At 36.4% G+C, this 27773-nt stretch overlaps 2 protein-coding genes and 1 long non-coding RNA gene across 3 annotated transcripts; all 3 read left to right on the top strand.

Annotated features, from left to right (window-relative positions):
* Positions 1-687: 687 nt before the first annotated feature.
* LOC133851122 (uncharacterized) lies at positions 688-3229 on the top strand. Its single transcript, XR_009895742.1, has 3 exons — positions 688-1146; positions 1989-2021; positions 2912-3229. It is a non-coding gene; the product is annotated as an uncharacterized LOC133851122 (long non-coding RNA).
* A 7902-nt stretch (positions 3230-11131) lies between these two features.
* On the top strand, positions 11132-14631 carry LOC133852778 (thioredoxin F-type, chloroplastic-like). The gene is made up of 3 exons (XM_062289529.1): positions 11132-11556; positions 14154-14253; positions 14337-14631. The coding sequence occupies exons 1-3, from the start codon at positions 11240-11242 to the stop codon at positions 14469-14471; spliced, it is 552 nt and encodes a 183-aa protein (XP_062145513.1). The 5' UTR covers positions 11132-11239; the 3' UTR covers positions 14472-14631.
* Positions 14632-20653: 6022 nt separating this feature from the next.
* LOC133852200 (uncharacterized) lies at positions 20654-27163 on the top strand. Its single transcript, XM_062288902.1, has 2 exons — positions 20654-22747; positions 26755-27163. Exon 1 carries the CDS (start codon positions 20826-20828, stop codon positions 22716-22718), a length of 1893 nt encoding a protein of 630 aa, XP_062144886.1. The 5' UTR covers positions 20654-20825; the 3' UTR covers positions 22719-22747; positions 26755-27163.
* The last annotated feature ends 610 nt before the right edge of the window (positions 27164-27773 follow it).

Below are 27773 nucleotides of genomic sequence, written 5' to 3'. Positions count from 1 at the left end.
CACACGTCTCCTTTACAAACACACACACGTTTTACTTCACAAACACACACACACACACACACACACACACACACACATGTTTTTCTTCACAAACACACACACATGTCTACTTCATCGGCCAAAAGATAAAGTGCAAAGGTAGGAGTTTCTGTTGGCCGAATAGTGACAGAGACAAATAACACGTTTTCTTTCCCTTTAAAGGTTTAAAATGATAAAACATAAACTAAGAGTTTAGAAGCTTACCAAGGCTTATAAAACTAAAAGGAGTTGTATAACACCTCAGAAAAAAAAAAATACGTAATAATTAGAATATTATTATTTTTGAAAAAAATAATAATAAATAAATAATAAACAAAGAGAAGGTGTTATTAAGTATTAAAATATATATATATGCAGATCAGAGGGACGTGTGGAATTTTTTTTTTACAAGAGAATGGGTTTCATTTTTTTATTCTGGACATCCTAGATTTGCGTGGCACACAAGTATTTGTAGAGTCTTCTTTAATAAGGAAAGGAGGCGTGACTTCTCCAAAGAACATTTCATCTCATTCACGTAAAGTAGTTTTTTTTATGACACTTGGCAGTTACGCCTAGCTTTTTCAAGCCACGTCCACCTTGAATCTGAAGTTAAATATATTGTGGCTATCTTCTTCTTCTTCACCTTTTCACTTTGTTTTCAGAAGATAATTTACCCTTCCCCTTCACACCTTCAGAAAATCAGAAACTTGCAAGTCATTGGACATGTATTTTCTGAGTTTTCTTTTCAATATATTTTCTTTAGTTTTATAGATATATATGTTATTATTTTTCTCTCCTCTCAATCACTCATACAAGTCCCAGACCCATCTTTTTCTTTCTTCTTATTTTCCTTCTTCTTTTCTTCTTCCTTCTCTGTTTTTTTTTCTTTTCTTTTCCTTCTACCAGATTAGAGAGAGATGAGAGTTTGAGATGAGGGAGAGATGGGAGATTGGCTGAGATAGCGAGGGGAGGAAGGGAGAAGACCTAGCCGGTGGGCTGGCCACCGGACTGGGCAGACGGCACTGCCGGGCCGGCAGGCCACGGTCCCATGTTGGCGACGTCCCCGGAGAGCATTTTTTCGGCGATTTCTCCGATACCCATACCATAGGAAGCCCATTTTCTTCATGGGTAAGTGAAAAATTTATGGGTTTTTATTTTTTGAGGATAAGTTATTAATTAGGAGAATTTTAAGTAGAATCAAACCCTTAGATTTCAAATTTTAATTTGTGGGTTGTTAGAACAGAATGGGCATCGGAAGATTTTTTTGGGGTAAGTATAATTTTTAGACTTGATTTCCATGGTTGGGTTTGTTTTTGATGAAGTTCCTGGAGAAGTGGTGGAGTTGTTGAAAAAAAATAATAATAATCTCGTGGGTTTTGATTTGTGTGGAATTTTTGATAATATAAGTGGTGTGAAATTTTCTTATGAGAATATTGACTCCCTGTTGATAACCGAATGGTTGTTAATTGAATTTGAAGCTTAACTTTGATAATGGGTTTCGGTTACCTTAATTGGTTATTGGTGATAATTTGCATACTTATTTATATACCTTTGTTAGTTTATTTTTGTAAGCCCTGAGCTATTTTACTTGCATGTTTTAAAGTTCAAGTTATATATATGATTTTGGGAGTGTTCTATTTGAATTAGTGCTGGCCGAAATTTGTGTATGGTATGATTTTTGGGAAGACCCGTGAGTATGGGGTTTGGATTTGTAAAATTTTGAGATTAAATTTTGAGTTTTATTAGTTTATCTCAAGGCTTGGTGTTTCCAGGGAAAATGTATAAATATATGGGTAGTGTAAGTATAAGGTCTAATTTAGGTAGAAATTTTATGCAAGCAAAAATTTATTAAATTTTAAAATTTATAGCTATTCGTTATAAATGATATATTATAAATTGTGTATTTTAATTTAAACGTTTATCTAAAATTCAAAATACCACTCTAAAATTTACTCTTATGATTTGTATAGGTAGAAGGACATTTCAAACTTTTGTTTAGCAAGGTAAGAGGATACAACACCGTAAAACCCCCAACAAGATTTTATTATAAATCTTTTGAGAAAAGTGTTGGGAAATTTTACGAAGCATTTACTCATGTAATCTTAATTATATCAAAGTTAAGCTTTTATTACTCATGTTATTAATCATGCAATTTTGTGCATAGATTTACAGTTATGATTATGAGCATTTTAAAGTTATGATTATAGAGCATTACAAAGTTTATGAATTATACATGGATACAATTTTGAATGAAAAGAGGATTTATAGTTTAAAATCTGTACAAGACTATAGTTATGAAAACGGCTCTTACAGTTTTAAAGCAAAGTATACAGTTATAGCAGAGCTTATAGAATTACAGAAATTGTTCATGTGCGGTAATTGTTTAACCCTGCGGCACTACTATAGTTATGATCGGTACCATATAGAGTAGCAAGGCAAGCATACCAAAAGACAGTATGTGCTACCGGCCGGGGTTGGCCTTCACCTAGGGAAGATCCCCAACCCGGCGACTCTTCTCTGTGACAACAGGCTGAGTCTATAGGTCATTTGGACAAAGCCAACGTGCTTCGCTCACGGGAAATAGCGGTGTAGAGTCTATAAAGGGATAAACCACAATTACAGTTTTAAAAGAAAATTAGATGAAAAGAATTCACTTGATCATTTATAAATTTCTCATGCTATTATTTCATGTTTCTTGTTCAATTATTTTAATTTCTGTTAATTATACTTATAAACTCAGTTTTAATTTTTCATTTGGTTATTTTGCATAAACTGTCATTATGCATGACTAAAGATTATGGCATGAAGATTTTATAACATGTTTTATTTCCCTGGTATTGTAATTTCCTTACTGAGTTGTCGAACTCACCCCTTTTCCCTCAACCTTTTTCAGATGGCAGTATACATAATAGTGCTGAGAGACGGAGTGCCAGTAGGCCTATTGGTGGTCGAGGACCCCCAAATCTAGCCCTATGAGTGGGAGACTTGGACCTATTGTATTATAATGTAGCTGATGTAGCAGTCTAATCATAATATCAGTTAGCAGCCTGGGGATCCTGTCTTTTCCTTGGACCGTAGAGCGACTAGTTCGTTTTAGTACAGCTTGTTTTTTTTGTAGCTGTACATCATGCAGTCCTATGTGTAATTAGGAGGGCTATCAACAACTTAGTTGTTGATTTTTGTGTATGCCTCCGCACTTTTGTTAGTTAAATTGTAATGAACAATAGTCCCTGGTAGGATATATGTTTTGATGCTGCTAATGATATTATGAAAATACTCTTTCATGTGTGCCTTAATTATTTTAGTCTTTAATTATTGTTGCATGTATTTAGTTCGCGTTTCCCTTATTTACCAAAACAGGGGTGTGACAAGTTGTGCCACCTGCTGCTATCCAACCGAGAGTGAAGGAGAGATATATAGTTTTATACACTAGTCCAACCAAAAAGAGATAGTGAGCCCATATTTAAAGAAAATAAAACTGAACCAAAGAAAGAGTAGCAGTCCTTACCGAGAGGAAATTTAAAAGAGGCAGAGAGAGTTTACACTCTCTACAAAAGTGATGATGTCCACACAAAGAGAGGTTAAGAGAATTATTTTTCTGAAATTTTTCTCTCTTGTATGTGCGTTACTAGAAGTGAAGGTAGGCGTTCTTTGAATGAATTTTCTTTTCTTTTTATCAAGAGTTACGGGTTGGGTGAGAAGTAGAGAGGTTAAGAGAATTATTTTTCTGAAATTTTTCTCTCTTGTATGTGCGTTACTAGAAGTGAAGGTGGGCATTCTTTGAATGAATTTTCTTTTCTTTTTATCAAGAGTTACGGGTTGGGTGAGAAGTAGAGAGTTTCCACATAAATTTTCTTCTCTTTATCGTCACTGTCCGAGTACACAGAGAGAATAAGAGAGGGCAATTTTTTTCTAAAAGATTTGCTCAATGAAATGACAGAAAATGAGTGTGTTTCTTGTTCTGTAAAAACCAAAACAGCGAAGGAAATAGAGAAGAAAAATAGAGAGCTTGCGCTCTGTTTTTGTTGCTGGCCGAAACTCACAATAGTGAAGGGAAGATGGTGACTTCTTTGGGCTTCTCTCTATGTCCTGATAGGTGAAGAGATAAGAGAAGGGGTATCACTTTCTCTAATTTTCTACACTAACAAAGGATTATTGACAAGTCTCATATAGTTTTGCCTAAAAAGTAAATGTGGTTACTTTTGTAGGTAAGGCAGTTGGTTGAAGAGGTATAGCAACAAAAGGATTATTAACTCCAAACTATGACCAAGAATCTTTTGCGACTCATAGAGACGCAATAGTTATCTCAAGTGAGAAGATGTTTCTTAGGGATAGTCTCTCAATGAGATAATGACGTGGCATGATTTTATTGTGACTAAGTTATGTTATATCTTATTCACTAGTTACTTGCTTTGGTGAAACATTAGATGTTTCATTTCGTGAATAAGGATTACAGATAATTGTCCAATTGGAATCAAGGACAAGTGGGAGAATACGTTTCATTTCAATTGCATTAAGTTGCTTTTCAACAAATTGTGTAATATTGAACATTGAACATATATATATATATATATATATATATATATATATATATATATATATATATATATATATATATATATATATATATATATATATATATATATATATATATATATATATATATATATATATATTTCTTTACATGTACATATATGTTTGATTTTATCATATGATATACATGTAAGGACCCTAAGTTACATTGTATTTAACTAAGGTGTGAGTAATGAGATTATTACACAGAAAGTCATAGGCATAGGTCCTTGTAATTTATAAAAGATTGTTTGTAGTCGTAAATGGAACTGGGCAATCCATCTAGACTATAGCATATCAATCTTAACAATCTATCTTGATTAGGAGAAGTAAAAAGGGCTTCGGGTTGATATGTTGGTGTAAGTGCAAGGTAGTGTCATGCACCAAACGGTGACCACGTGAGTCATCATTCTTTCAACACTGTGATTAAGAATGATGTATGTGCATGATAACTTATAACAATTACTCTAAATCTTGAGAAGATTGCAAACTCAGATGTGAAGTGTAGGTCACTTTGATGTACAAGAATGAGATCAAATCACTGGTCAACACTTCTGTGAGTTGGGTGATCGCATGTAACATTATGGGAACACATTTTTCAAGAAGGAATCCAAATCCTTTGTCAAAAAGAACAAAGCAATAAAGAATATTCTCCTTAATGTAGATTTAATGAGGTTGATTATCCTAAAGCTCAAGCCGAAATGTTTCGGTGGAATTTACTGAAACTTTATTTTATGCAAGGTGAGATGAAAAACTCATAAGGCACAAAATGGATTTATCATGTAATTAAATCAGGAGTATCAAAGAAAAGAAGTAGTGAACTAAGTAACAGTATATTGACTTTAGTTCGACTACGGAATGATTCCATGAAGGGGTAATATATAATAAATATGTCATGGGGATTGATTCAGTAATTTGAAAATACCTATTAGAGTGCAGTCACATTTGTTTAATGGAATCAATTGTAATTAAATAGGGTCGTATGAAATTCTCACATACCTATTTGAAGCAAATTGCATTTTTCCCTTCAGGTCTTGAGTTGATGTAAATTGATCAATTACTATAAGTCTCGGTTATATATTTATTTATGCTGGATTGTTTTATTTAATAAAACATGGGCCAAAGGAATATGATTCTTAAGTGGCTCATTACTTAGAAATGATTGGGCTTAGTAGTAAATTTCTATGGGCTTAAGCAATTTAATTGCAATGGGTTTATAAATTAATTCTATATGCTTAAGCAGTTAAGAGCTATGGACTCTTGGAATTAATTCCAAAGGCTTGAGTAGAGATAAAGGAGCATTATGCCTTAGGGATAAAAAGCCAAGCCCATGTTGAAAAATATGTAGCAATGGGTTAGGGTTAAAAACCTAGCCCTAGATGCATGGGGAGATATTATCTCCCCATTGGCCGTGCACTATTGTAGCTAGGATGAGGAGTTCAACTCCTATGCTATCTCAGCTTCATCTTTTGAATTATCTCCTAACCCTATTATATGAGTAAATCCAAGTTTATAAATAAATGGCTATAATGAAGTATTATTTACTAATTTACTACTTCAAGTTGGGAGTCCACATTCATGGTCATATTCCGTCATCGAAGAGAAGATATGAAAGTTGAGTCAAGAATACAAAGAATACGTTCTTCAACATGCAGAGAGCAAATCAACTAGTCAACTGGCCCTAGTAGCCTAGGAGAGGCCGTTTCGATTGTAAGTACTCTAAACATGTTAGTTTAAAGAGTAATGTTTCTTGCATAATTCCTATATAATTTTTGCACAACTCTAACAACATTTTTTTTAAGATCAACCATTGAATATTTAGGGCCCACATGTAAGAAAATAAATTCAATGGTTGATCATAAAAAAAGTAGTTAGAGTTGTGCAAGAAACATTACTCTAGTTTAAAGTATCTAGAATTATCTAGTTTTGTTTATCTTGAAGAAAAATTTTCTAAGATCGGTATTCCGCTGCGTATAATTGGATTAACGCATGATCCCCAACATTTAGTTGTTAGCCCAAAACACCAAGAATGAAATTGTACTTAAGAAAATATGGAGAAAAATGTTGCCCAATATTCTCGTTTGCAATGCATCAAAATGAGATATTAGAAAAGTGGTCCATTGTCCTCGCCTGCAATAGGCATTTGTAAGAGTTGAGTACAAGGTCAGGTCACATTGGTTCATTAGTTCTTTTACTATATAGTTCGGACGAGCAGCGAACGAGGATTGGATAGAATGATCTGTTTGCAATGGCGTTCGTACAAGATATCATACAGGGTTAAGTTAGGGTTGCTCCTCTTCTGGCAAGCCATCAAACCAGTTATCAATAGAGTTGTTCATTTGTAGTTGCATATGAACGAGTTTACGGATGAGATGCCATAATATAAATAGCTTAATCACAATTTTTCAGCTTCTCAAGCGCCCATTCTCTCTCTCTCTCTCTCTCTCTCTCTCTCTCTCTCTCTCTCTCATTTTCTCTTGCCCTCTCTTGGTGGGTATTGTCCATTTTGGAGTCTTGGAGCTTTTGGAAGATTCCTACACCATTTCTAAGCAATGGGTTGTTGATATTTGGTGTTGGAGCTCATTTTCCTCCAATTAATATACGGTATAAACCTAAATCCTATGATCTATATGTTTTAGGTTAATTTTTGGAGATAATGCTTAATCCTAAAAATTTCGTTAGTAATTTTGTGTGGAGTAGAGTTCTACGCAATACCTGCACTTTGAGTAGAAGATTTGCAGAGTTGAAACTTCATATTTTTCCGTCTAATCGAGGTAAGAACTAAAACCCTAACTTTTCTTGATTTGAGGGTTTTTGTTTTAAACCTAGATTTGTCTATGGACTGGGTTAATTGGTCTTGTGGTTGTGATTAACCCTAAGTTTCTTTGGTTTTTCATGGAAGTATAGTGCTTGTGATATGTGTTGACTAATTCGAACATTTTGTGAATAAAAATAACTATGTGTACTTTTGATGATTTACATGTGTTAAGAAAATATGTTGAATATTGCATGGTTATGAAAGCAAAGGAATGCTAGTTTTTATTAATGCATCATGATCATGTGCACGAATGAAGAAATGAGAATAAGATATTAAAGTATTGGGACAAGTCTCCAGCATAACCAAGGGACAAGTCCTCTAGTACTGTTAACCCTACAATAATAAGGTGGGAGAAGTCCCCCAGTATGATGATTGAGCAAACTCCCAGTGCTGATAGCAAAGTAAGGAAGTTAAACAAAGGGACAAGTCCCTATAAGCCATAAGCAAAGGACAAATTCTTGAGAAGTTGTCAGGAACAAGTTCTTAGAGAGACATGAGAAAGAATGAAAATGTTAATGAATGAATGATTGCATTGCATAAGACAAACTATATTTGATGTTTAAGATGTGTATTTAGTTAGGTTGATGTTTATGAGTTGTTTCTTGCTTAGATATGTTCGTATGCATGTGTTTCTCTTGATGGGATGTAGATTGCATGTATATGTGTGTAGCTGAGTTATATGATATAAATGTTATGTTATGGCTTAGATGTATTTGTACGTATATATTTATAATGCAAGATACAAAATATATATGTGTGTGTGTGTGTGTGTGTGTAAAGAGAGAGAGAGAGAGAGCTAAGGCAATACATTGTATAGACTTATTTCCTTATAGTGTTTACTTTATTAGATATGGTTTGCTTTAATAAATTGTAAAACCTATCGTAGATATTATTATAAACTCATGGTAAAACTAAATCTTATAAAAATTGGCTCATTGTTAAAAGTCGGTGATTTATATATTTGCTGAGACTGTAGACTCACATATCCGCCTATGTTATTGTGGTAACTCCACAATCACATAGACATTGTTGTTGCAGGTGACGAAAACATAAATGATGAATCGGTAGCCTTATAAATGGGCTATTATGATTTAGGCTATATTATGCCTTGGGTTTTGTTAGACTAGTTCCATTAGTCTACCTTTTGTGTACATCTTCTTCTTATTCTTTTTTGTAGTGTATATATATTTATTATGTGTTAGGTTATTGTGATGCATGTAGCACTTTTGTCTAACTGTGTATTTTGTTGTGTAATAATACAATGTAAACTTTTATAATATAGATGTCAGTTTATTAGCTTTTTGTGTTATGTGATGCACTATGTTTGGTTGTTTTCGCTGCATTATTTATTATCTTTAATGTGTTGATGTTAAGATGTTCTGCTATGGTTATTGTGATGGCTATGTTTCTTGCCATTGTTACTTCAAGGCAATTGCGGTTCATCACAAAAAAATAAAAAAAAATAAAAATGGAAGGGGTGGTCGAGCCACCACCCCCTTTGGCAAAATAGGGGGGGAGGGGTGAGGGGTTGACCACCCCCATTTGTTTCAGTCGAAATAGATGGAACTTGAATCCCACCAAAAGCCAAATCATTTTCATACCTAATGGCATAGACTCTCGCTAACGATTTTTGTTTCATAGTTTGTCCATTAAAACATCTTCTTCTAATTCATTGAGTGCGCTTCAAAATGATGGCACCATTGCTTCATACCAGGAGGAGCACTTCTCAACAGGTGCAATGTGTGGTTTATCTTGAACAGATCATCAATGTAAGATTCTTTTTGATGCATTGGTTAGTGCTACACTAAGAGCTATTTTAGCAAGATCTTGGAGGTTCGATATTGATGGAGTTCAGGAATTAGTTTCCAAAGCTTCTAAGCACTTGGCGTAGTTTCTAGTTTTCTTGCAAACACCTTTGGCCAACGAGGTAGCCGAACCACCCCTATAGTCTTGATGGTGGTTCGGCCGGCCCTCATTTAGGCAAAGGAAGTGACTCAATCACCGCCTCCATTTTTTCTTGTTTTCCTTTTTTGTTTATTTTATTTATTTCTTTTTAATATATTGTTTATTTTTTAAATTGTATGTAACACGTGTTTTAATATAATTAGTACTTATGTGGCACATTAACAAATTTTGTCAACTTTTTTAATGATATAGACCAATTTGCTTTTTCTCCCACCCAAATGAGTGATTAGTCACTTTTTAAAAACCTTAAAAAATAAATAAATAAATAAATATAACCTCAAATCATTGGGATCAATAGAACAAATTTTTCTTTTTATTTTTTATTTTTTTAAAAAAGAAAAAAACTAATGAGCACCTCTTCGTGGGCCGCGCATTGTGCACTAATTTTTTATTTATTTATTTTTTCATTAAGTAGAAGAAAATATAATTACTCAAATTATGTGAGAAGAAATATATATAGTTGAAATCCTTCCTTTTTCTTTTAGGCAATAAAGAAAACGAAAATCATAAAAGATTTTTTGTTTTGTTTTGTTTTGAAATCTCTTTGTCCAACCGGAGATTATATAAATGAAATGACAATATCCCAAGATTTTTGCAAACTACTAAACTAGAGTCTTCTTGTAGGCCGATTTGGTCTTTTCACAGGCCTAAAACCACACGATCCCATTATTTTCCGCATCGCTGTCACTTCGTACAACACCTCGGCTCTCAATATCCCAAAAAAAATGGAAAATTTTGATGGAATGACCTCTAAAAAGTCTAAACCCACCAACCATACGTTTCTTCACATCCTACTCTGAACGCGGATATTCCTGGGAATAACATCCCAAAACTGTTTATAACGGGGAATGCTTAGGCATCTCAATTTATTTATTTATTTTTTAAATTCTTTTTTTTACAAGTCCACGTAAAAGAGGAAAAGAGAAAATTAGAACTAGTGACTTTCGTTTCATGAGATGTAATTCCCAGCTAATTGAGCTACCTCTTGAAGACAGTATTTAAACAAAAAAAAAATGAATCTTAAATGATGTGTCACAATCTCATATGATTTATTATTTTGAAAAATGTACCATAATTTAATGCGATCGTAATACATCATTTGGGAACCAATTTTTTAAATAAAAAAAAAAAAAAAAAAAATTAGAATGTCTAACATTTCTCGACTATAATAGCCCTCTATTTTTCAAGAGCAAAAAAAAACTTATTTGGGATTAACAGAACCGTTACATATTATAATTCTATCAAAAATTTATGCAACAAATATACTTAGATATTATAAGCATATGGCATTCTTCATAAATAAAAAATAATAATAAAATAAAATAAAATAAATACAAAATTGGCATCTCATTTTTAACTTCTTTTTTGTATTTATCGCCAACTATATATTATTTTTCCTCCATTCCTCTAGAGGTCAAAAAAAAAAAAAAAACTTAACTTGATTTGTTATAGATCTGATTTATCTCGTTTTTGAAGATATTTTTTTAATAGAGCATAACCAGCTTAACATGAATATCAAATGGTTATCTGATAAAATTATTTGGTAATTTGTGATCAATTTGGAAGGTGGTGGAAAAAAGCTCAGCCACTCCAAACTCAGGGATATTTCCGTCTTCTTAACATGCACTCTTCCTTTAATTTACACTAACTAAAAGACAAAAAAACACCCCCGCGTTTTTTATAAACCACCAGAACGAGAAGGTCAATCCAGTCTTTTTGCCCATCTCCATAACTGCCTCGCTCTCCCCTCTCGTTTTTTCTCTGCAAAAAAAAAAAAAAAAAAAAACACACTGGTTCGGGAGCTTCTCCATCCATCACAATTCACAATCTACAATCTCTCTCTCTCTCTCTCTCTCTCTCTGACCAATGGCTCTGAACCTGTCTCTCTGTCCTCCCCCCATTCGCTCTCCCCAGACTCCTCTGTGCTCAGCGAAGCAGTCGATCGCGCTCTCGTCTTCCTCCTTGGCTCCCTACTCGAAGAGCACCGTGAATAGCAGTAGAAGAAGTTTGGGCGAGAAGAGGAGCAGCGGGGCTTCCCGTGGTACGGTGGTGCGGTCTAGCCTGGACACGGTCGAGCCCACAGTAAAAGTGGGCCAGGTGACCGAGGTCAACAAGGACACCTTCTGGCCCCTCGTCAAGGCCGCCGGGGACAAGACTGTCGTCGTCGACATGTACACCCAATGGTAATGTTATGATATTCGTTTCGTTTGTTTCTTTGTTTGGTTACTGAGAAAGCTCGAGAAAATTGAACAAGGAAAGAAAAATGGAGTATTTGGTTTTTTTTTTTTTTTTTTGTTAATTTATGGAAATATGTTTATGTTTGTGAATTTCTGTTTGGTTGCTGAGAAGACAGGACAAAATTGAAAGGGAAAGTAAACGAGGAGTATTCTGCTAAAATTATCGACAAGGAATTTGAAGAATCAAATTCCTTGAATTTTGAATATTTCAACGTGGATTTGACTTTATTTTTTAGTTTTGAAAGGCTTGGCTTAAAAAGGGTTTGAAATTTAGTGGCTATTCACTTTTAATGAATTTAGAAATGCGGTCTAGATGGAGAAAATAATTTATTATGTAGTATGGTATAGTTTTTGGAAGTTAGATTCAGTGGATGCTGTGACAATGTTTAGGGAGAAAGTGAGCACCATATCCATATTACTGCTCGCCACCGGGATTTCACTCATGGTTTTTGCTTGTAATCTTACTTACAAACTTGATCTGCTCTTCATTAAGTTAACTTTTTTTTTTTTTTTTGATAGGTTAGAAATGCTCTTCATTAATTTACTTGAAACTAAATTGCATTGATTTATGCAATCTGCCTTTTGTACCTAAATATGTTGGACGTGAATATATTTTTGGCTATTATAGACATGGTATTGCTCAACATGCTGCTTACCTTCCTCTGCTTGGAAAGTAGAGTAGATCTAAATATTTGTTCAATGCATTGTGTGAAACATCTCTGTAAGGTGATCAATGTGTTTTTTTTTTTTTTTTTCCTACTGTTTAAAATCTTGCTGAGCAGTTTTTGATTATCAAACTGACCTGCCCAGAAGGTATTTTGATGTGGCCAATTTCCCCTCTTTTGTAATCAGTCTTGCTACAGCACCCGTTGCTCACCATTTCAAAGTGTGATTTCTATGTTTATGTATTGCAGTGGCTAGGGGCTATATGTATTCAAAGTATATTCTTTTTCTTTTTCTTTTTTGATCAATCAAAATCTTTTGTCTTAAAAGAATAAACACACGTGAAACATCTCATTGCAGCTACAAATGTAACATAACAATTTCCAAGTTTCCTATTATGAATTTGCATAAAAGATTGAGTTGTTTATGTTTCAGATTGAACCTATACAAGCATTGTCTGATTGTATCATGATTGTTTCTAATCTCTTCTTGTACCTGATACTAGAAGCAAGGAAGTGTGTCCTACTTTAATGTTGGTTTGTGTTGTGATGTGCATAACTTGGAGTTTTCTTGCCAATGCCCCCCAGCTGGTTTAGAGACTGAGATGTGAAAAGTAGGAAGTTTCCAAAGATATTCTACATAATTTTTTTACAATTAAATCATATGATTTGTCTTCTTGTTACTCATGGGAAGCTTTTGAGTTATTAGGTTGTCATAACCTGTCTTCCCTCTACCCCCTCTTCCTACTTTTCAGCCTGTTTTGTGTGACTGATGTGTTTGTTAGTCCTTACATGATCGACAAATGCTCCAAACCGCCTATTCAACTTGCACTAACTAGAATTTGTTAATAAAGTGATTTTTCCTATTGGAGGATTAGACTAACCATTATTATCCCGTTATCTAACTTGTGGTAATGTACAAGTCATCACATTCTGCTTTTTTTGTTGACTTGTGCTCTTTTGCGGTGATCACCTTTCTCTTTAGGAACCTTGAATTTCTATCATACGTCCCTTGGGGCAATCATTACCATCTTCACAGGCTTGAGCATGCTTTGGTGTTGTAATTCCTCCAAAGTTATTAGACCTTTAGGCATTGGTGTGATTGGCAAATGAATAAGTGCTTAGCTATGTACCCAAGCTGAAATTTAATCCTTAGCTAGGAAGCCAAGCAAATGAACCCGATTTAGACTTCAATCAGGGGACCGGAATGATTAAAAGATGGAAGGGATGAGACCAGGCCTGTAAAGGGTTCAGAGCTTGTACTAGATTGAGGTTGATCGGAGTCAACCACCTGATTCACAAAGGCGTGTATTTAATTAGGATCCAAGAACCAGTGGTTTCAATGATTTGATCCAAGTATGAATTATTAGACTGAGCGTGTAAGATTTACAACTACCCAAAGTCATCTGCATTGGATCAAGGGGTTGTCAGCTTCTCGAAAAGGAGGAAAGGAGGTTTCCTTAGACCATCTTCAGACAATACCAATGCTTATAAAGCGATATAATTTAGTATCCTTGATTGTATACTGCTTATATACTTTTATTAGTGTGTGTGTGATTTTTATACATGTAAATGAAGTTGAGATTATTTTTAAATCTTTGTGTCTTTAGATTTTGGATCATTCAAAGGTTGGTAAATACTTTTTGTTTCTCGTGCTTGTACAATGGCATCGGATATGGGTCACGTTGTGATCCACTTGAAGCCTAAGTGAAAAAGACTTGATGGTTTTTGTAAACGGATTTGGCTTAGGCGCTGTAAGAAAAACTGCAGTATAACAGCACCTAAGTCAATGAATTTTCTCATTGATTATAGGGGCTTTTATCTACCTTTGAATAAATTTCAACGATTTTTCCAGTATCTCTAATTCTGTAAATTCTGCAGGTGCGGTCCATGCAAGGTGATGGCTCCAAAGTTTCAAGAACTGTCAAAGAAGCATCTTGACGTTGTATTTCTAAAGCTTGATTGCAACCAAGACAATAAGGTATGTAGATTTGCCATGTGAATACACCTTGGCTTGAACTCCAGTCTCGTTCTCATGTGGTATTATCTTTTAATTGCTGGCAGCCGCTAGCAAAGGAGCTCGGGATAAAAGTCGTTCCAACTTTCAAGATTCTCAAAGACAACAAGATTGTAAAAGAAGTCACAGGGGCCAAGTTTGATGATCTGGTCCTTGCAATTGAGACCGTTAGATCCAGCTAGTAACTCTTTCTTCTTTTCCCTGCAAAATGTTCATAATATACTGAAGCGCCTCCACTTCAACCTAATTATTGGACTTGTATGTATTGGTTGTATGTTTTCTTTTTCTTTTTTGAAAATAATGTTGAAAGGAGAAATGTAGCACCATTCTGCTTCCAGAAAACAGAGCGGACCAAAATCATTTCTATTTTTGCTTTTATAATGTACCCAAAAAAAAAAAAAAACAAAAAATGCGGTTACAAAATAAGTAATTTGAATAATATTAGAATAATATATGTTTTCCATATTAGGTTAAGAGACTCTTCCTTGTTAGAATTTACCATTTAAGTTTGATTGCAATCTTAGTTGTATCCTTTCCACTTACCATATTTCTGCTATAAATAGGACACATTTTTACTTTAAATTAATCAACACAATAAAAGTGGAATGTCGCTCTAACGGGCAGTTCTCAACGGTGGGCGTAAGTCTCTATGATTGAACCACTCCAAAATGCCTTCTCTTTGTTCTCACCGGCGTCTTCAAAGCTGTTGTCTAAACCTTAGAGCTGCTCCACCATAGCTCAAGATTAGATTTTTATTTGCGTCTCACTGGATCCTGGCCCATATGAGCTCCCATCAAGCTTTTCATACCTATTGCACAAGATGAATACTTATGATACTGCTGAGATAGCATCCTGCCATGATTATTCATCTTCAACTCTTCAAGCCTTTAAGAAGTATTTTATTGAATTTACTCTAGATAGCAGTGTGTCTTTCTTTAATGTTTAGAAGCTTATTTATAGGGATTAGGATAAGCCTAGAAGCTCTAAAAATCCAAAAAAATCGTAAATTAGTCTCATAATCCGAGTGGAATAAGAACAACTCTTTTCCTTTTCTGAATTTCCAATCCTAGGTGAAAATGGATTGTTGCCGTGTACTATACAGCCGAGTACGCTTGAGCCCAAGGAATGTGCACTCGAGCATCTGTGAGCTTGAGCCTAGGTGATGGGGCGCTCGAGCGCCGGTGCACTCGGGCCTAGATGGTTGGGCGCTTGAGCGCTTATGCGCTCAAGCCCTTCTATTGGTGTGCTTGATTCCCGTGACCTTCAGAATGCTTCTAAAGTGTCCTTTTTAGTCTAATTTTCACTGAAATTCTTGCATCTATCATATAAAGCCCTGAAATATGAAAACAAAACAAAATTAAACAAATATCAACACTAAGGAATTAACATATGCGAGTTAAGAGGCTTGAATGTGCAACATTCAACGCTTATCAATTTGTGTGAGGATGGTGGAGGGAAAAGGGGGTTGAGGCCTCCGATTGATAATGATTGAAATAATGTTCGACATTTTACAAAAAAAATTCAAGTTTTTTATGATGTAACAATTCAGATATCGGGTTCCTTGTACTCAACTTCCAAACATGCATTTCAAAATACTCCAAAAGGTTTATAATTGTTTGACACAGTATTGTGATAGTGATGATATTTTGTTGAGTACCATGGTGATCAAAATTAAACAAAATATGATAAGTATTTGGGAGAGTTTAAGAAAATTAACCCTTTGTTGTTTGTCGTTTATGTGCTTGATCCCCATTATAAGATGAAAGTATTGGAGTTTTGGTTCATGAGTAATGTAAATGATAAGAAAACAAAAAAGATTGTCTCCAATTTAAAGAATGTTTTGAATCAGTTATATAATCACTATGTTATAAATGTCGAAGGAAGTGGGGCAAGACTTTCAAATGAAGGTCTGAGTTGCACAAGTTTCACCTCATTGCGTTTGGGTAATTGTACTTTTAATAAAGTAGAGAAAGATGCTTTAAAGAACTTCCATTCATTTCGGGTAAGGAGAAATTTGGTGCAGTGTCGGACAGAGATAAAAATAATATTTTGTGGAGGATGTTGAGACACCAAGTGAAACCTTTGATATTTTAATGTGATGGAAAGTAAATTCAACAAAGTTTCTGGTTCTTGTCGAGATAGCGCGAGATGTCTTGGATATTCCACTTACAACCATTGCTTCTTAGTCTGTATTTAGCAATGGAGGTCGCATCATAGATCCTTATCAAAGTTCTTTAGCTTCGAAAATAGTGGAGGCTCTTATATGTAGTCAAAATTGGTTGAGATCTTCTTGGATTAGTGAGCATAACGAGTCAAACTTGCCTTTGCCTAGTGTTGAAGATAAAGAGAGCTACAAGATTGACTCAGGTAATATTTGTTAATTTCATATTTTTTTCATTGACATTGTTCAAATTTTTCAGTTTATTTGATTGAATTGATTTTTACTAATACTTTAAAAATTGTCTTGTGGTAGAAACTTTGTCTAATTCCATCACACTTAACAACGATTAAGGCTTGAGGGATGTACTTTGTCGAGTGACGTTTGTTGAAAGTATTTGGTAAGTTTTTTGCATCTTATTGTTTTCTTACTTGATATCTACTTTATTATATGGTCTTTTATTGTTTTTATTGATCACTAACTATGTTTATGTTTTAATTTGTTTGATTATTGAATGATGCAAATTGAAGGTAATCCATGATGGCTCATGGAATTTTGAAAATTGAAAATTTGAAATGGTTGTAATCGTATTGTTTAATTTGTTTTGCTTTGCTTTTGATTTTGTTTGAGAATGCGTTGAATTGTTTGATTTGTTACAATGATTTTGAATGGAAGTTGTTATTTGTTACTTGTTAGGTTTATGCATGCTAAATAATGTTTAAAAGTAGGATCAAGGATGTGATGGTATGAATCGTATGGTAATCGTATGGATTGAATTGTTACTAGTTATGGTTTAACTGTTCAGAATTATTTCAACACATTTTGTTAATGTCTAATAAATTCACTTCAGCGTAAGTAAGCATTGTACCTAAAGACGTGAAATTGTCCTTAAGATTTGTTGATTAAAGCCCATTAAACATATCAAATGATTTTTAGCACAAATTACAAATAACTCAAATATGGCCCACTAAACATGTCAAACTAAAACATTTTTTAGCCTAAAAATTCATTTTGGTTTGGCCCAACAAAATCCATTTTGGCCCATCAAAGTGGGCTTGGCCCGATTTAAAAAGCACACTAATATTCTGTTACCCGAGTTATCCGACCGACTAATTACCGAATTACCCGAAGTACTCGACTTACCAGAGAATTTCGAAAGAATAATGATTCAATGCCACCTAAATATACAACTTTTTATCACCTTGCCTATGTGGCAAGGTGGTCCCCCACAACTTTTTGAGTTTTTTTATTTTTTTAAAATAAATTAAAGTGGGGGACCACTTTGCCACATAGACAAGGTGGTGAAAAGTTGTATATTTAGGTGGTAGTGAATCACTACTCATTTCAAAATTTATGTTTCACTGTAATTTTTTGGGTAATCACCTGGATTACCCGTCTATTTCAGGTGAAAACTCAAAAATAAGGTTTTCGACGCAGATTTACCCGATACCTAGGCCTACCTAGATAGGGAAGCCCGAATGTAGCACCAACTCTTTGAAAAAAAGTGAAAATTTTGTGACGTGGGATATTCTAAAGGCAGCACTTCACACCCGATATGAACCTACCACCTCCGATAATCACTTCGATGATTTCACGAAGCTTCAGAGTTCAGAAGATGGGTTTGGTGAGGGAATAACAATTGCAATTTGAACAGCTTCTAAGTCATGTGGGTAAACTGTCAAGTCGACACCAGTTGGGGTGCTTTGTGAGTGACTTGAAGGAGAACATTCGAGCAAAGGTTCAAGCTGCTAGACCAACGATGGTCACAGAGGCCATTGGGCTAGCTCGATTGTTTTTTGAGGCAAGAAACTGGAGCTTGAAGAAATCCATCGTTGTAGAGGATCGGCGTTTAGCCCAACGAGAGTCAGGACCGCCACTCCCTTCTTCCAATTTGATCCGAACAAAGGCACCACCTATTCGACGGATGACCCCAGCTAATTAAGTTGCAAGATAGGAGGGCCAAGGGGTTGTGCTTCAATTGCAACAAGAAATTCGTCATGGGCCATCGCTACAAGGACACCAACACAACAGACGATGCAGGTTCGAGGAGTATTAGGAAGGCACAAGTTAACAACGCCAATGGACTCGACAAGCACCCACAACTTCCTCAGCTCCCAATAGGCAGCGCGACTCGGTATGCAATCGACCCACACCAGACTGCTACAAGTTACTGTAGCAAACAGAGAGAAGTTAAATTGCAGAGGGCTTTGTGCAGGGGGTGTTGCTATGGCTTCAAGGAGATCTTTTCATGGTGGACTTCTTTTTGCTCCCATTAGAGGCTATGAAGTGGTCTTAGGAACCTAGTAGCTACAAACGTTGGGGCCAATTTGGTTGCTAATGATGTTTTGATGGAAAGGGCGAGAAGTTGAGCTTAGAGGGCTTAAGCCACCCCTTCATCGGATGGTGGAAGACAAATATGCATGTAGAGAACTTAAGAGAAGGAAATGTGGCTTGCTTTGTCGACTACTGCCATGCACGAATTGCGCTCCCACCGATGGGCAATTGTGTGCAATTGTCTTGGGTTCGCAGTAAGGGGGACCGAGTTATACAGAGAAACCATTCCCATCGTTGTTGGACCAATTTTCAGATGTTTTCTTTATAAGCCTTAGGGATTCTCACCAAACAAGTGCCAAAATCATAAGATCCAGTTAATGACAAGGAGCAGGCTCATTAACGTGAGATCATATAGATATCCTCACTACTAAAAGAGTGAGATTGCAAAAATTGTCACAAGCTTGTTGCAATTGTGGTAGTAAGGCCAAGCACGAGTCCATATTCCTCATCGGTCTTGTTAGTTAAGAAACATAACGGATCGCGGAGATTATGTATGGATTACTGACCACTTAACCATGTAACGATAAATGATAAATTCTCAATATTGATTATTGATGAGCTGACTGGGGCCAAGTTTTTTCTAAATTGGATTTCTAATCGGGTTGTCGCCAAATTCAAATGGCTGAAGGAGACATTGAGAAGACGGTTTTCGAACACATCATGGGCACTACGAATTCCTCGTGATGCCATTCGGTTTAACGGATGCACAATCAAATTTTCAATCCCTCGTGAACGAAACTGTTTAGTCTTGGAAATTGGCCTCATTTAGTAATCAAACACTTCAGTTGTAAAACATTTTATTTTTGATTAACAAAACTTAAATAACTTTTATTAGTAATCTTGTATTTTAAAAAATGGAAATAATGGTTTTTAAATAAAATTCTTAATTTTTTATATTCAATATAAAAAATGTATTATATTATTTTGACACAAATTTCCTACTAACTGCCTTTAAAAGTGACGTGTCTTTAGCATGTGAGAAGTACTTTCTTACTTTTTTTAATTGCTTAAAAGATAAAAGTTGCTTTTAGAAGAAATTGAATTATTTGAATTTTCTATGGACCAATTTATAAGAAATATTTGTACATTTTATTATAACTAAATTAAATCATTTGGAGAAATGCTAGGTGTACTAAAACTTTTACAAATAGAGCTTTACAAACTGACGTGGCATTTCATATGAGGCTCCACGTCAGTTTATTGGTAAAGTTATTCAAAACAAAAAGACAAAAATACCCTTCTCCAGATAAACCCAGTCCCACACGCCGGCGAGCTCCCGAGACGTCGGAAACCCGTGCCCCCCGACCCACCCCAACCCAAGAATTTCCAGCCTGTGTAGAAACGACGAGCTCTTGAGACGTCAGAAACCCGCGCACCCCGACCCACCCAAACCCACGAATTTCCGGCCTGCGTGGGTTTGAGAGATCCGGCCGGATCTCTCAAATGATGCACGAAGACAGAGAGCGAGAGAAAGAGATCCGAATCCAGTCGTCGAGGGGTCTCACCGTCTCTATCTAGATCCGGCTGTCAGGGGGTCTCTATCTCCGTCTCTATCCAGATCTCGCCGGTCGTCGGGGGGTCAAGGTTTTGGCTGGACGGGAGTTTCCGATTCCATCGGGGCTTTGGGGCGTGCTGGCGGCTGGTGGTCAGGGACCTTGGGGTCGAGAGTTTTCCGGCGTCGCTGGAGGACCGGCTGTCCGGGGAGCTGGACTTTTTCTGGCGACGGGCATTTTCATGGCTGTAGTTTTTTTTTTTTTTAATCTGAAGGACATTTTCGTCTTATGCATGATGCCACATCAATTTGTAAAACTCCCTTCGTAAAAATGTTGGTACACCTAGCATTTCTTAATCATTTGAGCCTCTCTACCCGAAAATTAGATTTGGTCGGATTTCTTAAACCCGAGCCGAACACAGCCGGATCCTAAAAACCCTAAATCTTTCTCCACAGCAAAGATCGTCATTTGTCACTCTCTTTTCTCTCTTTCTCTGTCCGAAACTCCACAATTGAAAGCCCTAATTTCCGTAGCCGTTGCATTCAACAGCAATGGGTCTGAAACTGTTCGAGAGTAGCGACTCCGAAAACGACGACGTGTCGAAGATCGAGATCAACCGCGAGTACGCCAAGAGGCTCGAGCACAACAAGAAGCGGGAGGACCTCCACCGCCTCCAGGAGCTCAAGAAGAAAGGCCTCGTCGAATCGTCCTCCGAATCGTCGTCTTCTTCGGACGAAGAAGACGACGATTTCACCAATTTCAGCGAGAGAGATAGAGAATTCTTTGAGGCACTGATCAAGGTAAAGAAGCAAGACCCTGTTATTAAGAACAAAGATCTGAAGCTATTCGAATCGGATGAAGAACAAGAAGAAGGAGATGAGAAGGAAATGGAGGATAGGAAGGGCACGAAGACGAAGAAGAAGAAGGCAATGTATTTGAAGGATTTGGTGGCGAAGCAATTGATAGAGGGGGGTCCGGAGTTTGAGGATGAAGAAGGGGAAGAAAAGGGGGAGAGGAAGAAGAGCTATGTGGAGGAGCAAGAGGAGATAAGGAGGGAGTTTCTGGAGGCGGTAGCGGCGGAGGATGGAGAGGATGATTTGTTCAAAGTGAAGGAGAAGAATGAGGAGGAGGAGGAGGAGAACGAGAGTGGTGAGAATGGTGAGTTTGTGAGGAAATTGGATGAGTATTTTGGTGGGGATGCGGAAGTGGATGGGAATACCAAGTTTCTGAAGGATTTTTTTAGGAATAGGATGTGGGAGGATAAGGAAGGGGAGGGTATGGATGTTGGGGAGGAGGAGATTGAGCGGTTGTTGGAGGACGAAGAGGAGATTGAGAGGCAAGAGGAGTTCGAGTATCGGTTTCAGGAGAATGCGGGGGATAGAGTGATGGGTCATGCTCGTAAATTAGAGGGGACAGTGAGGAAGAAGGCGAACGCGAGGAAAGAGCAGAGGAAGAGCAAAGAGGAGAGGATGGAGCTGGCGAGGATGGAGAGGGAGGAGGAGTTGAAGCATTTGAAGAATTTGAAGAAGGAGGAGATGGACGAGAAGCTGAGGAGGATACTGAGGACGGCGGGGATTAGGGAGGACGAGGTTGTGCCGTTGAGTCAGAAGGAGTTGGAGGAGGAGTTCAAACCGGAGGAGTATGATAGGATGATGAAGAAGGCATTTGGTAAGGAGTATTATGACGAGGAGGACGTGGACCCGGAGTTTGGGTGCAATAGGGATGAAGCTGAGGGTGAGATTGAGAAGCCGGATTTTGAGGAGGAGGACGAGTTGCTTGGACTTCCGAAAGGTTGGGATGAGTCTGGATCTGGTGACGGGTTTGTAGCTGCAAGGGATAGGATTTTGAAGCGTACTACGGATAATGGTGTTGGAAGTGACCAAGAAGAAGAAGGTAAGCGGAAAAGGAAGCGTAAAAAGAGTGCCCTTTTGGAGAAAGCTAAAGAGGCGATGATGGAGGAATATTATAAGTTGGATTATGAGGATACGATTGGAGACTTAAAGACGAGGTTCAAGTATACAAAAACAAAACCCAACAGATTTGGATTAAATGCTGCAGAGTTATTCGCGATGGATGAAAATGAGTTGAATCAGTATATTTCTTTAAAAAAACTTGCTCCTTATAGGGAGGATGAGTGGAAGTTAAGCGATAAAAAGAGATTCCAACTAAAATTGAGGACTAGGGAACTTCTCCAGGGTGGAAAAGCAGATGACCAGAAGGATGGTAAGAAGAAGAGGTCGAGGGTTAATGCTGAAAAATCTACTTCATCAATGAGTGCTGTGGAAGATGGGAAAGCACAATTCAACGAATTAAACGATGACACGAGCAATTTATCCAGGAAGGCTAGGAGAAGACGAAACCTAGCTGAAGTTAAACTATCACGCTCAAGGCTCATGGCATATGGAAAGATACCTTCTAAATCTAGAAGTAAGGCAAAGCACTGAACATCAGCAGTTATTCATCGAGGCAATGGGTAGGTGATCCTTCCTTGAATATAAAGTTTTCCAACATTGAGATATGGCATATCTTATTTATTATTGCTTGTTTATTGGTGACTAATTTTCGTTGACTACCAATTGAAACAATGTAAATTAAAAAATAGTAGAGAATTATTTTCATTCTTCATTCAAACATCTCTCTCTCTCTATATATATATATATATATTTATTTCCTTTTCATTTGTTTTGATCAAAGAGGAATGTTCAATGCTTCTTGTTATTCTTTAGAGCAACAAAATTTAGGGAACAATAGTAAACAGCTTACATGTTTGTGGTGAATTTAAAATAAAATGGTAATCTCTATGTCTATGCAGCTTACTTAGCTGAGACATAGTACTAGTCTTGATATAGGAATCATCTTTATCGTAATAATTGAACTAATCTCCATCTATCAAAAAGAGAGAACAATTTTATTTTTATTAGTAATTAAAAGCATAAGGTACCCATAAGTAAACAAGAAGTATACAAAAAGAAACACCTAACTAAAATGAGCAAAAAGAACAAGAAAATTACTATAACTAATCGTCAAAGGTGACAAACACATAAGCAGATGTCCACGAATACAAAATTTTGAAGAATGAGGATTTAAACTTCTCCAAAGTCTTCTACCAGTCCTCAAAACTTCTGTCATTTATTTTCCTCCATAAAAAACATAAAAAGCACGTAATCACCATTATCTTCCACACAACAGTACTCCAAGGACTGCCAGAGGTCCGCCAACTAGCTTACAAATCGACTACATTTCTAGGCATAACCCAAGACAGTCCAAAATGACTGAAAATGACCATCCAATTGGTATAAACCACTTCACAATGAAAAAGCATATGGTCCAAGGTCTCCCCATTCCTTTTACACGTGCAATATCTGTCCATCGCAATGACGTGCCACTTCCTAAGGTTATCCATGGTGAGGATCTTACCTAGAGCCGCCGACCATGCAAAAAATGCCGTCTTCAAAGGAGCCTTAGTCCGCCCCACACTCTTCCAATGAAAGTGGCATTCTTCACTACAAACCAGGGAGCAATAAAAGGATTTAACCTTAAACAACCCTCTTTTGGAAGGAACCCACCACAATTTATCTTCACTTCCTCGTCTCACTTTCGCTGAGTATAACACCTGAAAAATTGAGGCAAATACAAATACATCCACGTCCCAATCATAAGCCATTCTAGCAAAGCTCACATTTCACTAGTTGGAACCGCCATAAAACTCCGAGTAAGTTGCAACAGAGGAATCTTTTTCATGAGCAATACCAAATAAAATTAGAAAAGCCTCATTTAGGGCCACATCTCCACACCACTGATCGTTCAAAAAATTAATCTTGGAGCCATCTCCCACCTCGAATCTAGTATGACACAAAAATTTCCTCCAACCTTTCCTAATATTCTTCCATAACTCCACCCCAAACGCTCCAGAAGACTGAAGAGAACACCACTTGTCCCATGAATTGCCAAATTTAGAGTCCACCACCACTCTTCACTAAGCCTCTCTCTCAAGACCATAGCGCCACAACCATTTACCTAAGAGAGAACGATTGAACATCAACAAGTTTCGAATACCCAACCCTCCATTAGAGAGCGGCAAACAAACCTTGGCCCAGCTAACCAGATGATATTTGAACTCGCCCACCCCATAAAAAATCACATTTTTCTATTTTACCTACTACCTTTTCAATACAAACTCTAACAGATTCTCTATTTCATTCTCTATTTTATTTAAATATTATTTTTAGTGTTTTTTTTTTCTTCGTCTCTCTTGTCTCTCTCCACACTAGTACACTAGCAAACCGAGACACTTCCCTCATCTCCCCTATTTCTCTTATCGCCTCCCCCTTCCTTTTTGTTCGCACCAGACCAAGAGAGATAGAAAGAGGGCAAAAAATGAGAGAGATCACAAGAGCTAGATAGAGAGTCTGAGGTTGAGAAAGAGAGAAAACAAAAGCTCATCCCCTTCCTCTTCCCTTGGTTTTATTTTACGCCAAACACAGAGAGAAATCGTGATTGTGTTATAGCAACCGGTTCCATCAAGGTCAGAATTTCCCCTTGATTGTGTTGATTTTTTATTTCTATAATTTTGATTGATTGAGATTTTTGGGGCTTTTGATTAAGGTGGCTGGGGGGTGTTGATGAAGCCCTACTTCGGTGGGCGGTTTCCTGTGATGACCGAATTGGAGGTTTTGGTTTGTTGGGTGTTTAGCTTCCCTGTTAGCAACACTCGCCGGGAGAGGAAAGGGGGACATGAAATTTGTAGGCAAATTGATAAGGGTGCTCTTAATAAGGGTAGCCCTACCATTTTTGGAAAAACACATCATTTTCCAACTAGCCAACAGAAAGAGAACAATAAAAGACATTCCTTTTCAACACAACTACCTTTGCAACCAGCACTTTTTCTTTTTCTTTTCTTATATATATATGAGTCCACTTGAAGGTTCTTTGAGTCAAAGCAGGCTTTTTTATGCCTAGGCTACAAATTAGCCAAGCCTTCATGAGCAGCTCAATGCTCAGCTTGATAATGCATGTTTATTTACTAACAAAGAGGCTCAAGTCCTAATGTAAAGCTTGTTTAATAAAGAAGCTGAGCTTTGAGCCAAGCTTGAGAAAGGCAAAGCTTAGGTCAGTATTTGTTCATGAGCTAGTTCATGAACAAAGCTCGTGAATAAGTTCGTAAACAAGCTTGATACTAGGAAAGCATGTGTTCGTTAGACTATAATTTTCTTTTCTTGTCAAGCTTAGGCTGTAATTTATGTGTTTGTGTTGTGTTCTTCAGACTGTAATTTTCTCTCTTTTTTTTTTTTTTTTTTTGTCAAGCATAGGTCTTATAATTTTTCAAATTCAACATGTAGGCTTGTAACGGTCATGGGTTTCTAACCTTTTTGAGCCATGGTTTTGTTATTATAGCAAGGCCTTTTCATCTTAACTGGTTATAATTTTTAAAATTGAAAAAACAAATTTATGCCCTTGTGAAGCTGCTGGTGAGCTGGACAAATTTTTGTCAAAGGGCATAGCTTGGCTTGGCTTGGCCCTACTTATTATGCCTCTTATTGAAATACTTAATTTATGTCCCATTGTCCATCAGTTAGAGTTTCATATGCAGCGACTTGTTCTTGTTTGCTCTTTTTGCGGTGAAAATTGAGTGGAAAAGACTCATCTGATCCCATTCCCCCCACCCACGAACCAAAAAAAGGAAAAAAACTGAAATATGAACACATGGAAGTAATTCATATAATTTTGATTTGAGAAGTATACATGCATGTCTTATCATTTGTTAACGTTTTATAAAATGGTTGAAAATTTTTAATGTGGTTTTTACACATGTTCACCGCACATCTTGATGCTTAACAAAAATCTACCTTCATTTATCTTAAAAATAGATGTAATTATGAGGGGTGTTTGTGTGTTTTGTGTAAGGAAAACACTTATGCATGCTTACGATTTTTATAGTTATTTTATGATGTGTGATTCCTATGAATATTGTTTGTTTTTGACATTATTATTTTCTAATGCACGCATGTATAGTGGAGTCCCTTCATCTACATTATTTGTTTGACTCCCCAACTTGGCCATGTATTGACACGGTCCATGTTCAACGTAAATGTCAATTATGTAACATTTTGTTTCCCTTGTATTGATATAAACCAAGTCCTAAAAGTCTGTGTTTCAAGTGCTTAAAACATTTCTGAATAGGTTAAATATTCAAATGATTACTTCGTATCAACTGTTTGATTCCAACCTCCAACAGGTAAAAGTTATATGTGGAGTCAACTCTATATTGTATATGAAAGAATTTTTCTCTATATTATTATATGCACAAATTTTTCTTTTATTTATTTTATGGTAGTTTTCAATTTATAAACAGATTTATTTTGAACTTTAGTTACTTACAACATTTTTACTGTTTTGCTCGAGTGTTATGAATAGTCAGACTCAAGGTTGGTTTTCAATTGTAAACGGTAATTGTTGACAGTTGGGTTTTACTTTGCACAGGACATGATATTAACAATATTCATAACATGGAGGGTTATACATGAGCAAACAACATGAAGAATGGACGTAGTTTCATTGTTGGGATGGAGAAGAGAATTAAAAGGTTTAGAAATGCTGCCAAATCTTTGTAGATGGCATGAGGTGGGATGATGATGGGTTTGTTTGCTTTTTGATGAGTTTGGGAATGGAAAGCAAAATGGAAATGCAGGTCTATCTAAGTTGGTGTTTCTAATTTAGCTATCTGTCTCTAATTTTGATCGAATAACATGATATGTTGCTCTTGACTTTGGGGTTTGAAGAGACATAGTTTCATAATGTTTAATTTAATTTCTACCTTTACCCCCAAATACATGCTAACCCATTTCCTTTCTTATTTTTGTTCTTAAATGAATTTTAGTAACTTTGTTTATATGGTGGTCATGAATATAATCTTAACCATAAGGACTAGCACTATTGTTGGAAAGGAAGGATTTGGCCTTGACAGTAAATTGAATGCAAAAAAAGGAAATACTAATAAACAGATTTGAATGTATATCCTTTCGAGTCATGATAAGGGCGTTGGTAAAAATATGATTATCTCATTGGATTTGGAGGGAGCAGTTCAGAATTATTATAAAAAGATAATTCAGATTGGGAACTTAAGTTGGGGTTTGTTATGGAGTGTTATGGATGTTGAGGTTGAGGGACATCAAGAAAAGCATTTGGGTTGATGAGACTGAATTAAGGTGGATTCATAATTAATTAGGCATAAGTTGGGTTGATGGGAAAAGTAGTTGTCATGTTTCTTAGATGTATTCATAATTATCAGCCACTGCAGATAATAGAAGAGCTATGGTGTTCTGATTGATTCATAATACTCGATCTGAGAATGATGTATGCACTGTGGCCATTGTCATCCAAACCCCATTCTAAGAAGCGATTGCGGAACAAACCTTACTCTAAATTTCAATTTTGCGTAGACAGACTCAAATCAACTGATTCCCTTCCCTTCCCTTCCCTTCCCTTTCCATAAAGTGAGC

Source organism: Alnus glutinosa, chromosome 12 (assembly GCF_958979055.1).
Source record: "Alnus glutinosa chromosome 12, dhAlnGlut1.1, whole genome shotgun sequence".
Taxonomy (NCBI): domain Eukaryota; kingdom Viridiplantae; phylum Streptophyta; class Magnoliopsida; order Fagales; family Betulaceae; genus Alnus; species Alnus glutinosa.
Note: the sequence above shows the minus strand (reverse complement) of the source record. Positions and strands in the feature narration are given on the sequence as shown.

Coding starts and splice junctions, on each gene's coding strand:
- LOC133852778 (XM_062289529.1), top strand. CDS start 11,240: ATGGCTCTGAACCTGTCTCTCTGTCCTCCCCCCATTCGCTCTCCCCAG. Junction 11,557..14,153: donor GTCGACATGTACACCCAATG/GTAATGTTATGA, acceptor TAAATTCTGCAG/GTGCGGTCCATGCAAGGTGA. Junction 14,254..14,336: donor ATTGCAACCAAGACAATAAG/GTATGTAGATTT, acceptor AATTGCTGGCAG/CCGCTAGCAAAGGAGCTCGG.
- LOC133852200 (XM_062288902.1), top strand. CDS start 20,826: ATGGGTCTGAAACTGTTCGAGAGTAGCGACTCCGAAAACGACGACGTG.